Here is a 17,322-nt window from a genome sequence, read left to right as displayed (position 1 = left end):
GCTACTTCATAGGGTCATCATAAAGATTAAGTTCCATGATGTTTTAAAGGGCACATTAGAAAATGCTCAGTGAATGTGAAACACTTTCATACTTATGGCTTAGAACTTCCCTTGTATCTAGTATCCTTGCATTTCTTGGCCATATTGAGCCTTAAGAGAGCTGTGTTCAATAGAATTCTCTGCATGAATGATTTCTGCCTCTCAATTGAATAAATCTTGGTTAATAAGCTATCCCTGTCATTCTTCTGTTTAATCCCAGGCCCCTTTCTGAAAGTTGATGCCATCTGTTGGCCAGCTGAAGTCAACTGACCAATATTAAATTCTATCCAAAGGTCCCAATTTGTGCTTTTTGCTGTGTTTTACACTCTTGCTGTATTAATGATTGATGCAAAGTGTTATGGTTTTGGGGTCAGAATCTTTTCTTGGGAAAAGGGAATATCTGTACTTGATCTACTTCTCTTTCTCATCTTTCATCCTACTATCCTTTCCTGAACTATTTGCTAAGAATATTTGCATTACAGAACAGAGAAAAGACAGATGATGCAGGTTTGAGAAGAACTTTGAGGAAGAGAGCTTTTAATGCAGTGTAATTCAAAGTGTAGGTAACAACTCAAGACTGATTGTGAAATCACAACTGCCATCTAAAATATTGAAACAAAATAAAATACCTGTGTTACACACAGTAAGGAGACATTGTTTTTGTGAACTTCTTTTAACTGTATGTGTGCATATATATAATACATCTTTCTATACACATATTCAAGTATGTATATATGTGCAAACTAAACAATATAAGATGCACTTCTTATGCAGGATTACTGTTGAAAAGTTTGGAAAGGGTATCTTTAGGATCTTCATTAAGTTTTGTTTGCCTTCTTGAACTTTAGTTTATCGGTCTCTCTTTAAGATAATCAATCTTATTGAATTATAAACAAAAGAAAATAAAACAAATCAAAGACCCCAAGGAAACAAGGACTCATGTTTCCCTCTTCAATATTTTCTGGGCACTCACTACATAAGAAATCTTGGATGAATGTCACTACTTTGAAACCTATAGGCTTCTCAGGGGAAACAAACAGGTAAACTGAAAGTTATGCAAATTAAAATAATTTAAATGTTAAAAAGGTACAGGTAACGTGTTGTGAAGATAGAGTGAGTCACTCCAGCCAGGGTACCTGGCTGGAGGCTCTATGCAGCTCAGAAAAGTAAAATATGTCAACAAAGATTGGCAAGAAAGGACTTGGCAGTGTGTCTTTTTTAAAGACTCTTCCGTAAAACAGTTTGGTTGGATCATAAAGTTTGATAGTTTCAAGAATATGAGCTTTAAAGGCAATATAATCTATTTTGTTCTTAATTCTGTAACACATTTGAATCCACAAAGTAACCCGTTTTGTTAATTTACTTTAAAACATTTCAGCAGTGTGACAATTCTATTTGTATAAGTCATATCCCAGGAATAGGAAGTGGCTTCAATCAGAAAATCAGTCCAGGGATGATTGACCAATTGGGAAACCCTCACTTCACAAGTAACTACTAGAAGTCCTATTGTCTGTACTTCAGTCAATACAGGAGATTGTAGCTTAATAAGTATCCAGTGTGTTCCCATTGGTGACATTATGTGGCTTGCTAGTAACCTTGAAACTCAAATTTGTGAATCCAGTACCAGGATGTAGACTAGCTGTGACTAGCCACTGTGTTCTTACAAGAATGTACCTTGTAACCTATGCTTGTCTGTATAGTATTTAAGGTTTGATTGCTACACACACCTCTGTTCAGTCATTAGCACAGAGGACTCTGGTTGCCTGATGCTGACCTCAAAGATGACAGAATTTTGCCTCCATTATTTGATACAGATGGCTCAAGTGACCTTTTCATGAAAGTGTGGTCAGAGCACCCGAAAGGGCAGAAAGCTGAAACTTCTTTGAATTCAGAACAGATTGTACAAACTGTTACTGCTTGCTAATAAATGTTTAATAGGTGATTCTGTGTGAGGCAAATTGATTCTGAGCTTTGCTTTCGTATTAAGTGGGAAAGGATAACACTATCTACCAAAAAGAGTCTGAGTGAAAATGGCCAAATTGGCTATCAATTTGAAAAATAAGGAAAGACTTCTGGTACTTTTGAGTTGCTCCCAAATAACATTACTCAACCACCACCTATTTATCAAAGCAAGTTTATTTGATTACTTATTCCAGACAAATAAGTCTCATATGTACAACTAAGAAATAAAACAATCCAAATAAAGGCAGGAAAAATTAATATGAACCACACAAACATCTAGAAAGGAACAGCAGCTGCATTCATTTTATAGAATACTGTGAAATGATGTAGCACCATTTACATCAAAGACAGCCTAAGTACTTTCAGTCTGTTAAAATGCAGTAATAGCTTAAAATTATAACAAACTTGATAAATTTATGTTTAACTGATTTTAAATATAAAATTATATCAGAAAAATTATTTCAAAAAATTAGGGAATCTGGGAAGGACATGACGTTGTACAATTCTTCAGAAAACCTCAAAGGAAATAATTTGTTATTATTGAGACTGGTTTTCTTCCATCTGTGCACTATTTGTTATTAGCATCACAACCAATTTAGATTCTAAGCTTTGGATGATTTGTTAGGCAGTTGTTTATTTAAACACAAACACTTTATACAAAAATATTTATTTTTAACTAAAACACTTCTATTTATTGGTCTGTTCAGTGTGTTCTGGCCTGAATGACAAACATGGAGGAGAAAGTGAAAAATTTAATGCTACTGAACGCAAAGGATTAGGACCTTTGATGATTATTTCTATTTTATATCACTTATAATGATCATTCTAAGCTATTTTACTCAGATGGATCTTAGGTTAAATTTGTTAGAACTAAGGTTTGACCCTGTTAGTGGATTTAACATGAAGACATATGATAATCTGATGTCGGTATATTTTTATCATGTTGGTATGTTTCATCTGAAGTATATAAAGAACTTTAGAAATAGTGTTCCAGATCCTCTACCAATACTTTACTAGTTAAGAGCCACAGTACATTTTCAGAAATACACCACAGCAAAATCAAATGGAGGAAATTTGAAATATTCTAGGATTGTTCAATCCTAGTGGTTCCTACCTCCTTTCCCTTTTTCAGGTCATGAATCACTTTGAGAAACTTATGAAAGTTATGACCCCTCATCCCCCTAAAATGCATATAAACAAAAACATGTCATATATAAAGGGTTCATGATCCCCAAGTTAGGAATTCTCATTTCACAACTGTGGGATAATAGTGGAAAATAACTTTAGCCTATTTTCTTTAATTGCTACTATAGTATAAAATAAGCACTTAACACCATCTTAAGATAAAGTTCTTATTTTAAGCACCAATAAACTTGGAAAATTCATTCTTTTGCCCCAATTTTACAAAGTTTTCAGCCAGTTACTATCTCTAAGTCCCTAAGGTTTAAACATCATCTATTTTCCTTTGATATATACTATTCTCCAGAGTTAGTCACTGAAAAATGAATATATTAAAATCTAATACTGTGTGAAAATAAATATGTGTCTATATACTGAAGAATAGGTTATGGGACTTTATGAAATGTATTTCTAGGTATAGTTCCACTTGAAAACGAATACATGTAGTGCCTCTGAACGTAACATACAATCCTAGACCACACTGTCTCCTTTTACTTCCTTGGAACCAATACAATGGAAGCTCCTGCTATGGTCACGAAATGTACCGAATCCTTCCTGCTTGTCAGGATGAGAAATACACTTCTGAGTAAACCCACCATCTCAAAAGCATCTTATCAACCTCCATGACTGAACAAGTTGAAGAATACTATTCTTGAGAATTCTAATGTTGAACCATTGACCATGGCTTAACATCATGCAGAATGGATCTTTAATCTAAGAGAAATGACTATATTATGGTAGGGGGTCAGATTTGTTGTTTTCTTGTTAAAGAAAAACTCCACTGGCCACTCCAAAGAATATGTTTCTATAACAGGGTAAACATGGAGATATAAGGAATTCTTTTTTTTTTTTTTGTGGTGCTGGGCCTTGTACATGCGAGGCAAGCACTCTACCAACTGAGCTATATCCCCAGCCCTATAAGGAATTCCTAAAGAGATGTTAAAGACTGATTTATAAAAGCAGGGGAGAGGAAATACAGAAACACAGAGACACTTCAAGTATATAAAATTTAATTAAGTCCCTTACCAAAGAATTTTCAAAGTTTGAAGTCAAGTGACAGTTATTCAATTCTTTCATAATCATTCAATTTTGTCCAAATAAGAGTATTTGTAAAACAAATCCAAAAATACGTGAATACAGGAAAAGGGTCAGCTAAGAGAATGACTTTGCCATGGAAACTACAACTTGGTTATGGGATTTCATTCTTATCTTTTGCTGATAGGGAAAAAGTTAATAATGGAACAATTATTTTTCCTTCTAGAAGTTTGCCACATTTTTCTTTGTACAAGCTAAACACTAGAATTTGTATTTCAGAGACCTAGGGGATGGGAAACAGGAGTGGGAGATGGGAGATACTGCTCTCTGACAATCTGAATTCAAGAATTTAAACTCAACAGTAAAGGGGCTTGCAAGAGAAAATGGACTGCTATTTCTCCACTGACAAGATGGCATCCCATGAGTCCTATAAAATATACAACCAGGTATTTCTTCACTATTCAATGTGCCATTCTGTTTTTCCTACTGGCCCACTAAATGTGGTATGAAAGCTGAAGAACTGTAACATATACTGGCATTCCTGGCTGTGCAATCTATACATTTTCATTTTAAATATAATAATTCAAGCATAATTCATATTTAAAAAATTAGACTAAAGAGAGACAGTAAAGGTTTTAAAGGTTTCTCTTTGAAAAGATGGTATCTTACAGTACATACAAAAATACTCTGAAAATACATACGACTTCATTTACAAAACACTGAATCAACATATTACAAGAATTACATGGTTATGGATTTTAATAAACTGAGCATGCATTCATGAAACTTAAAAAATATTAAGAAGTGCATTGAAAAAAGCAGTGTAAAAAAAGACAACTAATATAGTTAAATAAAAATTACAAAGGTCCTGAGCCAATTAATGGTTGTTAACAATGTCATTCAAAAATGCCTTTAGAGTTCAATAAAATCCACTGCTTATTTCTGCATGCCTAGTCCGTGAAGAAATTTTGAAGTTGTGGGGTAAATTATGGTCAGGAATTATCATGCCGAGTTAATTTTACACTTCAAAAATACAAGTTTGCCATATGTAAAGGTATCTTGTTGATGGTGAAATGAGTTGATCCTCAGTAAAAAATACCGGTCAACTAACAAGAATGGCATGAGATAGTAGGATACGTAACAATTTCACCATTCATATACTGACTTTCAGTATCCTGGATTTATTTTGATTTTTAATAAAGATGCATTTCAAAGGCCTCCATGGGAGGCAAAATATAGAGAATTTATGGTGCCCAACTCTTATGTAATCACTGGACTAATCCTCCCTGGTAACTATGCAACATTAGGACAGAAAGGCACAAAAAGAAAAAAACAAAAAAAAGTTTAAATATTCCATGTGCCATCTAGAAAAAAATAATTTAAACCAACAGAACAGACAATACATCTACACAAATGAAGGAAGCAGAAAAGATATCTCACATTCATTCATCTCAGGTTTCAGAAACTGGCTCTGATACTAAAATAAATGCATTAACATTTGGAAAATTACAAGACAAAAATTTTTTTCAACTTTTTCAGTTCTATACAATGATTACAACATAAGACTTAAAAAAAGAAAAAAGAAAGTGTTTAGCACTTGTTTTCAGTGTCCAAGTGGCCAAGAACTGGTTCCCATAACAAGAGAAACAAACATCAAAAGTTAAGGCAGTAAAACCTTCAAATGCGAAGCCATAATAGTGTAGATGACAATTTGATAGCAGGTGATCCTCAGAGGAGTGTATGTAGCAATCAGTGAGAGAATGCTACAGCATCTGCAGGTCAGTGTGAGAGTTCAAAAACCACTTCAAGGTCGTTAGGCTGATGACTGTAACTTTCACCTATTTTACGTATAACAGCCACTTCTATTTTGAAAAGAGTGGCTATATCTATGCCACTATATGATTGCATGCTCACTTAAGTGAGGAGGCACTGCTTTTACCGATTAAGGGTCAGTCGAATGGAATTTTTGATGACACGGATGTTATTTGCTGGAACTGGGGATGATGAATCTGGTAGTTCTTTACTTGGTAGTCTCTATTAGAAAGATACAAAAACAAAAAAGGAAAAGCAAATGTTTACATATATATATATATATATAAATATATAAAGCATTATATATGTGATATCTGTATATATAGAGAGCTATATATAAAATAAAGCATCCAACTGTTTCTCTCCAAATTCCTTAAGCTCCTAATTACTCAGGTATGTGTTGAATATTTCCTTCCGGTATTGTTTGTTCATTTCCTTTCTTGCTTTTGGAAGTTTTTTTAAAAAAAACAACACAGAACTGAAAAGTGGAGGAACAAGGGAAAGGAGAAGAATTGGCATGAGGGTGAGAAGGTATAGGAGAAGAGGGCTATGTTAAATCAATTGCTACTTCCAGATTGAGAAATACTACACAGATGCTAAGCACTGCTACAAATAAGTAAAATAAAGGTACTGTGTCCATCCATCTATGAATAAATGTTTAAACAAACAAACAAACAAAAATGCATAAAGAACCTAGTCCCTGAAGTCAGGCAATGATACTAGAAACAGGAAGTACACTGTAACTAAACAGGAAACTCTTAGGGTGTGAAATGAAAAATGAGGGTTATGGAAGAAAGTCTGATATTTGAGTTATATCCTTCAACTAGTTTCTGTAATACATTCATCAATCTTCCAATTGTGAGATACATAATTTTTCCGGAAAACCGAAGTTTTTAACCTAGGAAGGTAACTGATGACAGTGAAATTCAGGGACATCTGTGTGAGGTATTCTGAGGATGCTAAAGATTATTATATAATGAAGAACCTAAGGAATTGAGAAGCAAAGAAAGACTTCTAAAAATATAGACCTGTGTGATGCAAACAGTATGATAGGGGCTGGGGTTGTAGCTCAGTGGTAGAGCACTTGCCTAGCCTATGTGAAGCACTGGGTTTGAGTCAAGCACCACATACAAATAAATAAATAAAATAAAGGTATTGTATCCATCTACAACTAATATATATATATATAATATATATAATAATATATATAATAATATATAATATATAATATTATATATAATATATAATATATATAATATAATATATATAATAATATATATAATAAATATAATATAATATATAATAATATATATAATAATAATACATATAATAATATATATATAGTATAATATATATATATATATATATATAGTATAATATATATATATATATATTGTGTAAACCAGTATCCTGGTTTTATTTTGATTTTTAATAAAGATTCATTTCGAAGGCCTCCATGGGAGACAAAATATAGAGAATTTATGGTGCCCAACTCTTATGTAATCATTGGACTAATCCTCCCTGATAACTATGCAACATTAGGACAGAAAGGCACAAAAACAAAAAAAAGTTTTATATATATATATAAAAAGAAAAGAAATAGCATAATAAAGTTTCTTGTCAAATTCTCTGTGGTACATTGGCTAAATAAATTTCTCTATTTTCACTTCCATCAAAAAATTATGGCTGGGTGTGGTGGGGCATGCCTGTAATCCTAGCAGCTTGGGAGGCTGAGACAGGAGAATCAGTTCAAAGCCAGCCTCGCCAACAGCGAGGTGCTAATAAGCAACTCAGTGAGACACTGTCTCTAAATAAAATACAAAATAGGGCCAGGGATGTGGCTCAGTTGAGTATCTCTGGTACAAAAAAAAAAAGAAAGAAAGAAAAAGAAAAGAAAAATTTTGGACATAGATAAAAGTACAGGATAGGTCAATGAAGACTCAGGCATTATTAAAATTACCACATTCGTCTGGTTTACCCACTTACCCTTTATACTCAAAATATTTAAGAACTCCGAACACATTACTTCATTCTTTAATACTTTAAAAATCCACCTCAAAATTTTTTTCTTCCATTATCATACTTAATATAATTATACACCTATAACTTTGTCTTGTGTTGCCAAATCATACAACTAATGGCCTGTGAGGATACTGCTTTGCTTTCTAATGGCTAATATGTCCTGAGACACCTCACAAGTGACAAGCTGACTGCAATGAGAAGTACTTTATCATTTAATGGGAGGGGTAAAGATAAACTATTTTGTTCACTCTAATTTCTCAGACAAGGGCTTTCTGTGATTTATAAGTTTTTTTTGAGCACCGTTTATTAGCTTATCATGCTTAACTATATAATATTTGTCTCAAAGGTAACTCTTCAAAGATTAAACTTTGAATTAAGATTTAGGGGCTCTTGGGGCTGCCTCACATCTGTGAGGCACTGGGTTTGATCTTTAACACCACATTAAGAAAAAAATAAAATAAAGGTATTGTGTCTATCCACACCTAAAAAAACAAACAAAAAAGATTTAGGGACTCTTTAGTTCGTGCTCTATATAAAGGTACTTACTATGTATACTGCTGTATTTGTTTCCTTCAAAATATTAATATGTAAAAAGATTCTAATTATCAAACCTAAATTTTAACATTAAGCAGTGGTACAAAATAAAAGCTATACTCTTAGGTGTTGGTAATTCCTAGGATGACCACCCTTTTTTATTTTGGTGGTGCTGGGTATTGAACCCAGGGCCTTATACATGCTAGGCAAGTGCTCTACCACTGAGCTATATCCCCTTCCTATATCTTTAAAGATAAATAAAAAACAAAGGATGAACAAAACCTTAACATTAATATCATGAAATCTTCTTAAATTACTCCCTCTTTTCTTGATTTCTGAGTTATATACAGTCAGTCAGAACTATATACTTTGTATGTTATTTCTATCTTTAACCCTAACTAGACTGCTGGTCTTTGAGAATAGGGGAAAATCTTACCATTTTCCAGTGTTGATTGTTTTTTGTTTTTTTTTTAGCACCAGGGATTGAACCCAGGGGCATTTAACCACTGGGCTATATCCCCAGCCCCTGGTTTTATACTTTATTTTGAGACAGGGCCTCAGTTACTGAGGCTGGCCTTGAACTTGTGATTCTTCTGCCTCAGCCTCCTGAGCCACTGGGATTGTAGGATTGTAGCCATGGGAGGCAAAATATAGAGAATTTATGGTGCCCAACTCTTATGTAATCACTGGACTAATCCTTACCAAGCTGGGCCTCTCCAATGCTAAGCTCTTAATAAGCTTTTTGTATGTGTAGATTATCTATGAATTTTTATTTATGTATTGTACCTGTTGGGCCTCTCCAATGCTAAGCTCTTAATAAGCTTTTTGTATGTGTAGATTATCTATGAATTTTTACTTATGTATTGTACCTGTGAATAAGACTATCTATTACCTTTTTGCGTGATGTATCAATAGTTGGAATAGGCATAGATTCTCCTCCAATGGCATCCTAAAAACAGAAGAATTATATACAAGTGAAAACTTTGCCATGTACAATTACTTATTCCTACTTAAAATAAAACTTAAGAGGCTGTGGTTATAGCTCAGTGGTTGAGCATTTGCCTAGCATGTGTGAAGCACTGGGTTTAATTCTTAGCACCATATAAAAGTAAAATAAAGGTATTATGTCCATCTACAACTTAAAAAATTCCCAAAAAATTTTTAAATAAAACAACTAAAGTCTGACAAGTCTAGTTTGACCTACTTATATAATTTTTTTCCTGATACACTGCTCTTTAAAACTAAACATTCTGAAACATATTAATATATTTACCATTGATTTTCTTTTTCTCTCTTCAGCAGAATGGGAATCCTTAAATGCTGATTCGAGTCGAATAAACTAAAATATAAACATTAAAAATGAGTTGCTAATACATACCTGCAAAAACCATACAAATCCATATAAATAGAAAATAATAAATAATGAGGCTCATCAAAAACTACCACAAACATGGGGTAGTGAGGGAAGGGAATTTAAATTAGACTGAATTCAACTGCCACCCTTCATTTCTACAGCTTTTTGGTTAAATCAATAAAGACTCTGACAAGTAAATAAAGCTTTACCACCACCTACTGGAAGCAGAGAATATCAACAGAACACAAGAAATAATCTAATTACCAATAATGACTTGTAGAAGTCAAGGATAAATTTAGACACATTAGTAATTTGAACTTAGGATGATCAAGTAATATTGTTCCTTTAGGGTCTGAAATATTCTGTCAATTCCTAATATTCTTTTCAAACTTTCAATTCCTAATTGAAAACTAATATTGCTATGGAGAATTGTGGATTTCTTTAGTATTATCCTTACTTTAATAACATACTAAAACACCACTCAAGTTGTAACTTTACCTTCTCTATGTCTTTCAACCTTTTAGAAGTCCCATCTACAGATGGGGAATGGGATCTTTTGGGTGTAACATTCTTAGTTATATTTGACATTCCATTTAGATGTGGTTGTCCCTGGGCAGGGTTGTGGGGTGTTGTGATTCTAGGAATGACATTTCGCCCTACCACAGTAGGAATAGTGCACACAGCTGGGGATGATACAGTTTTCACTGTAGAGTCAACCTCTGAAAAAGAGAAAAACAACTTTAATAATTAAATACCTATATATTAGAATCATTCGTAATATAGTTTTAGATACCTACTTGCACCGATGACTGGAATAGATAATCCTTGAGCTGGTGGAACACTCAGTGGCTTTTCCACAATTACAGCAGCAGGTTCAGCATTATTCCTAATAAAAATGTTAAATTATCATCATTACATTATTAAATATTGCTTATTTTCCAAACTCTAATTTTAACAGAATTCCTTCAAATATTCCTACTTTAAAATTTCAATGAAGAAAAAGGCAAAGGGCTCAGTGAGAATTAACAGAAAAATCTAAGCAAAAAATCTGTATATTCTGGTGTACTTAATGATTCCCACGTTTCTAAGCCTATATACCATATCTCACAGCACTACCACAAATTGTAGACTATTTCTAAACAAGAAACTGACCAGTAGCTATAAAAATCTAAATCTTTTTAATAATTTTAAAAGATATTGGGCTGGGGATGTGGCTCAAGCGGTAACACGCTCGCCTGGCATGCGCGGGATGCTGGGTTCGATCCTCAGCACCACATAAAAAATAAATAAAATAAAAATGTTGTGTCCACCGAAAACTAAAAAATAAATATAAAAAAAAAAGATATTTAGCAAAGGTATTGAAAAATTCGTAATATCCTCAAAAAACCAGAAGACTAAAAGGACAATTTTGATATACAGACCTTTCTGCTTCTCCTGCAGGAGGACTTTCAGGTTTGGAAGATTTGTTTGTAGACACTGGGGAATTAAAAGGCGTTCCATTATCAGTGTCTCTGGAACTATCCAGACAACTACTGTCCAGAGATGATCTTTTGGACTGAAGTCCACCTGAACATCGATTGACATCAGACAGACTTTGCTGAAACAGAGGAAAATTATTAGGATTTCAAAAAAAAATGAGAATATAAGACTGATTTCAATTTTGAAGGGTATAAAAGCAAATCATCTTTTATAATTCCTGAAGGTAAGGATTTTAGTCCTTGATTGTCTATACCAGTTTCCTCTTCTCTTAATCAGTATGGGAGACATTAAAATTCCAATTTGATTTCATGATCATTTATGTGAGTGGAGCCATACTGGAGAATTAAGATTACAGACTCACCTTTTTCTTCTTTTGAAGAATCTCTGCTGGAAGGTAGTGATGAAGTTGTTTTTTCTTTACATGAGTTGCTTCAATTTTCATTCCTTCCTTTAGCATATTTATATTGTTTGCCTGTCTGTAAACTGTTAACAATGTTAACCATGTTAAGTGGAAACTTCCTTCTGAACTAGGAGCTGTTTTTTTCTCCCCAATGCATATATCTTCAATATTTTCCCAACACAAACACACATATGCAGACACCTCTTACAGATTAAATATTTCTAGAATATTTGCATTGTGCTACAATCCTATCCAAGAATTGACTAGTTCCACATGTCTATCTTCTCAGACTTTCTCATAATCAAGCGTCATTAACAAAATAAATGGAAAAAAGACTTTTTCCAAATATTGTTTTTTGCTATTTTCCCAAAAGGCAATCTTTCTGCATAATTCCTTGCCCACAGTCTAAACTAATTCTTATGCCAGTATCCAAGATGCAATTCAAGATCCCCCTCTACCATAGGCTTATTTTATTATTGTAACCCACAATAATCACAAAACATCAGACTTCAGAAACTATCTACAAATACATCCGTATTGTACAGGTGGGGAAATTAGGCTCAAAAGCCCTGAAGACTTGGACAAGACCAGAATACATACTGCTCAGATTCCCATTCTACTGCTATTCACACCTTTTAAGATAATGAGATATATTAATGATCATACAAATTACTTAATGTATTTTAACTGTGAATGGCCAATTAAATTATAAACCCAGTGAAGAGAGGGATGGGAGGCTTGTTTTGCACAGCAACTACTGTAAAATGTAGTAAATTATTTAATCTCTTGGGTCTTTAAGTTTCCATATCTGGAAAGGAGCATTTTATACATCTATAATAAACAGAGCATCCCAACCTTCTCCTTTTTGAATTTGACCCTCAATTAGAATGGAATAATTTATATCTGTTTTCATCCCAGTGGCTATTTCATTTCTAACTGCTTATAATGTAATTATTAGCGAGCTTATTCATAATCATAATTCATAATTTGTAGATTTTCTGGTTCCATCCCCAGAGAGTGTGACTTGGTGGTTCTAGGTGAAGTATGGGAATCTACATTATCATATAAATGAAAGGGCTAGTTCAAAAGAATTCAGAAGACCAGGTAAGTCAAGAATAATAACAGCATGTATACTATTTCAGATTCAACAACTCAAATTTATAACAAATATATTAAGATATTCAAAGAGGTGTATTTGGGGGCTAGATATGAAAGACATTATTTTCACTGATGTTGAAACACATTCAGCAAGTCTGATATTTTTTCTAAAAAAACACAGAAATCAAGTCATCTTTATGACTGTGGTTACGAACCCTGGCTGTGCACACAGAGAACCACCTGTAAAAATTAGCTTGCTTTCTTTTTGTTGTAAAACAGATAACAAATGTACATGGTCCAAAACTCAAAGGATTTATGAGTACTCAGAGATTTATCACTGTCCCCCTAGACACACTGGTTCTCCTACCTAGAAGCAACAACCTTTGACATCTGCTGCTGCTTCTTTTCTTTTTCTCAAATAAATATCTTTTCAAATGGATTTGTAAGCAAAAATACACATATATTTTTATTTATGCAAATGGTAGCAAACTATATATATTTTTCTGCAACCCCCTCCCCTCCTTAATGTCTTGAAAATTGCTTCATTATTTTTTCCCTTCTTAAATAACAGTGCAGATTTCTATAATATGTATATACTATTTAATTTAACCAACTGTGGAACTTAAAAAATTACAGGCAGCAGATCCTAGACAGATGATAATGAGTCACAGCCAAGGTTGAGAATCACAGCTCTACAATGACAAAGTCTTACCTGTATCAGTAAATGACTGTATATCATATGTCAAGTCTATGTTAACACTTTCTGCATTTTCTACTCTCCGAAAAATTATCCCGAGGAACCACATTGATACGTAATTGTTGCTATAAAGTAAAATTTAAGAATTTCCATTAGTTTTAAAAACAATTTTACAGAAGCTATTTGGAATTAAAACTTCATCTCTATGTGTCTATGTCATAAAGAGCAATTTCAGTGGGTTGGCCAAGTTCTTAAAACTGACATCCATAACACTGGTGAAGTTATCCTGTGTTGTTCTGAAATAATTAAGTCACTTTGAAAATGAAGATGCTCCAAATATATATATATATATATATTTTTTTTTAAAGAAAGAGAGAGAGAGGGCTGGGGATGTGGCTCAAGAGGTAGCACGCTCGTCTGGCATGCGTGCGGCCCGGGTTCAATCCTCAGCACCACATACAAACAAAGAAATTGTGTCCGCCGAAAACTAAAAAATAAAAAACATTAAAAAATTGTCTTTCTCTCTCTCCCTCTCTCTTTAAAAGAGAGAGGGAGAGAGAGAGAGAGAGAGAGAGAGAGAGAGAGAGAGAGAGAGAGAGAAAGAATTTTTTTTAATATTTGTTGTTTTTTTTTAGTTTTCGGCGAACACAACATCTTTGTATGTGGTGCTGAGGATCGAACCCAGGCCGCACGCATGCCAGGCGAGCGCGCTACCGCTTGAGCCACATCCCCAGCCCGCTCCAAATATTTTGATGGGAATATTTACCGACGTCTATATGGGCTATCAAAATATTATTAATTATACTAATATTAAATATAAACCCAGTGAAGAGAGGGATAGGAGACTTGTTTTGCATAAAATATTACGTACTTATTTTTAATCCATGGTCACTCATATTCAGTCATATGTCTCACTTTCCCATCAATACCTGTTATATGACAATCTTAGAACTGATCTGAATGCATATGCAAAATGACATTAAGAAATGTAATACAGGGGCTGGGGTTGTGGCTCAGTGGTAGAGCGCTTGCCTTGCATGCATGAGGTACTGGGTTCGATCCTCAGCACCACATAAAAACAAATAAAATAAAGATATTGTGTTCCTCTACAACTAAAAAAAAATAATTTTTTTAAAAAAGAAATGTAATATTAAGAAACAATTAACTTAAAAAAAAATAAACAGTTAACTTACTCTTTATGATGTTCTTTATTTCCTGGGAATGACTGGGGATTCACATGGGCAAGAGTAATAAATTCATTCCGTTCCAAGTTTCCAACAAGAACACGGATTTTAGATTCTACTAACCCAACCCTAAAATAAGTAAAAATTTTCTTATGTCTATGTCAAATTTGAAAACTATACTTAAGTAAATCAAATAGCATATTACCTATGGAGCCTTACATGTTCATTTAAAAACTGTAGTTCAACGTAGTACGGCCTCTTTAAGCTACCATTCAGATGAATGACACATTTAATGAGTTCCTGTATATTCTATCTTTTAAAGTTTGTTTTCTTTTAAACAAAAAGAATTGATCAAAAAAAGAATTGATCAATATAATGCATTTCTGAATCTAAAATACCCCATCTTGGTTAAGACTATAAAATAGTCCTAATCTGAGCATGAACAAAAACTCTTGATTAAGCTGGTCTTTAATTTTTGTTTCCACTTTCAATCTTATGTCTAAACTCAAACGCCAAGATATGTTTAATAATGTGAACAAAGATGCTAATTCAGATCCATAATTTATAAATAAATATGCTCTAATTTTCACAAAATTAATACTAGACCTTGCATTTTAAAAAGAAGTCACTAAATTCAAATCAAATATTAGAAAAATACACAAAATTTCATCAGATTTCTGCAACTTCATTTTCTATCTCACTTAATAAATATGATGAGGGGGCTGAAGTTGTGGCTCAGTGGTAGAGTGCTTGCCTAGCAAGCCAGCATGGGTGAGGCACTAGGTTTGATCCTTGGAGCCACATAAAAACAAATAAGTAACCAACCAAACAAATAAATGTATTTTGTCTATCTACAACTAAAAAAAATTTTTAAAGAAATGTGACTAGCTCCAGCAAAATATTAATTTATTAGTGACTTTATAAATTAGAACAAGTATGAGAACATTAAAAAAAAAATCTTTCAAACATCTTCAACAAAACCTTGCACATTATATTTGTGTATGCCTTAACAGTAGATGCACAAAAATCTGCTTTGGTCTAGTATCTGAGAGGCTGGCAAACCTTTTCTGTGAAGAGCTGGACAAAATATATTTTAGGCTTTTTGGGCCATACAGTCTCTTTTGCAACTATTCAACTTTGCTATCAAGTATGCAAAGAGCCACAGACATAAGTTTCACATAAGTGAGTGAACAAGCATTTTCTATCTCCAGTGAAACTTAAGGAATAGGTGGCAGACTGACTTTGGCACAGGCTATAATTTCCTGACCCTTGATCTAGAAAAATACTTTGAAAATGACCCAAAGATGCTCCAAATATTTTCAGGGTCTCTTTAATTACCAATGAAATAAGACTGAACTCTTGAAGCAACAATAAGATAGTATTATGTTTTGCTTTTCTAGAAGTCAGACATGGGGAAAGTACAACCATCTCTGGTGGCCCAACAGTTCTGCCCAATGGAGTCAAGAATGTGAATATACTAGAGGCAGAGAGCATGAATTTAGATGCACTAGAAAGAATATATATGTTCCACATCTCTTCTCTCTTGACAGAAACTTACATTCTGAGACCTTCCATGCAACCATCTCCTAAATTTTAAAATAATGTTATCTTTTCCTTTGAGTTTGGATGGAGGAAATCATGATGCAAAGACTCATCCAAACCACCTAAAAACTTTTATTCAAATCTGATTCTGAGAAACAACAAAGAGCATAATCTGTATATATATTCTTATCTCATATCACTCCCAATTCTGAAATATTAACTTAGTGGCATTTCTTAATCACTGGTGCTCTATGGTCATATACACCAGCCACCAATAAGATATAGTAACTATGAAAATCCTAGTCACCTGGGGGTCTAGAGCAGGAATACTACCAAGTTCTAGGCCAACCTCAGCAACTTAGCAAGATTTTCTCTCAAAAAAAAAAAAGAGCCAGGGATGTAGCTCAGTGGTAGAGTGTCCTGGGTTTGATCCCTAGTACTGGGGGAATTGGGGGGTGGGTAATGAGTGGAATTGGGGCAGGGGTAGTGAGTAGAGTTGAGGGGTGGAAGAAAAAGAAGGGAGAGATTAATAATCTTGGAAATCAAAGTATTTCATAATTGGTAAAGCACCATATAAATATATTATTTTCACCACACAGTAGGTAGAGAAGTTGAATATAAGTCTTACCACTCTAGATGGTTTTCTTCTGTTGATGCACTGGCAGTTAATACTATATAATGTCTATGAAGAATTTTTCAGCAACAATCAGAAAAACAAGACAGAAACATTATTAGGGTCTGCTTTTCCATTATTACCTTTTTATTCTCTTTCCCAATGAACAAGAGCAATATCAGCACAGTGTATAAAAATTAAAGTATGCTCTGATTTTCATAAAATTAATTCTAGGCCCTATAATTAAAAAAATTCACATAAAAAAATCACTAATACTGGATTAGTTACTACTGGAATAAAGGAATTCTATTAACACAGAGGACTTTAATTAACTTATTTTCTACTTTGCTTAAGAAATCTAAAAAACAGCTA

At 33.5% G+C, this 17,322-nt stretch overlaps 1 protein-coding gene across 2 annotated transcripts in view; it reads right to left on the bottom strand.

Annotated features, from left to right (window-relative positions):
* Nucleotides 1-4,173: 4,173 nt before the first annotated feature.
* The window catches only part of Papolg (poly(A) polymerase gamma), a 35,406-nt gene continuing 22,257 nt past the window's right edge, over nt 4,174-17,322 (bottom strand). Inside the window, exons 13-22 of one of the 2 annotated variants that reach the window (XM_027934484.2) lie at nt 16,966-17,019; nt 14,805-14,924; nt 13,627-13,736; nt 11,778-11,899; nt 11,359-11,534; nt 10,735-10,823; nt 10,436-10,656; nt 9,857-9,922; nt 9,476-9,532; nt 4,174-6,249 (exon numbers count right to left, since the gene is read on the bottom strand). In XM_027934484.2, coding sequence (XP_027790285.1) covers nt 6,151-6,249; nt 9,476-9,532; nt 9,857-9,922; nt 10,436-10,656; nt 10,735-10,823; nt 11,359-11,534; nt 11,778-11,899; nt 13,627-13,736; nt 14,805-14,924; nt 16,966-17,019 — 1,114 coding nt within the window. In that variant the 3' untranslated portion in view covers nt 4,174-6,150. The remainder of the gene's footprint in view (nt 6,250-9,475; nt 9,533-9,856; nt 9,923-10,435; nt 10,657-10,734; nt 10,824-11,358; nt 11,535-11,777; nt 11,900-13,626; nt 13,737-14,804; nt 14,925-16,965; nt 17,020-17,322) is intronic. The other variant, XM_071601599.1, reaches the window with a different exon arrangement.

This window comes from Marmota flaviventris, chromosome 14, assembly GCF_047511675.1.
Source record: "Marmota flaviventris isolate mMarFla1 chromosome 14, mMarFla1.hap1, whole genome shotgun sequence".
NCBI classification, from domain to species: Eukaryota; Metazoa; Chordata; class Mammalia; order Rodentia; family Sciuridae; genus Marmota; species Marmota flaviventris.
The sequence above is the reverse complement of the archived record's forward strand: the minus strand, read 5'-3'. Positions and strand labels throughout refer to the sequence as shown.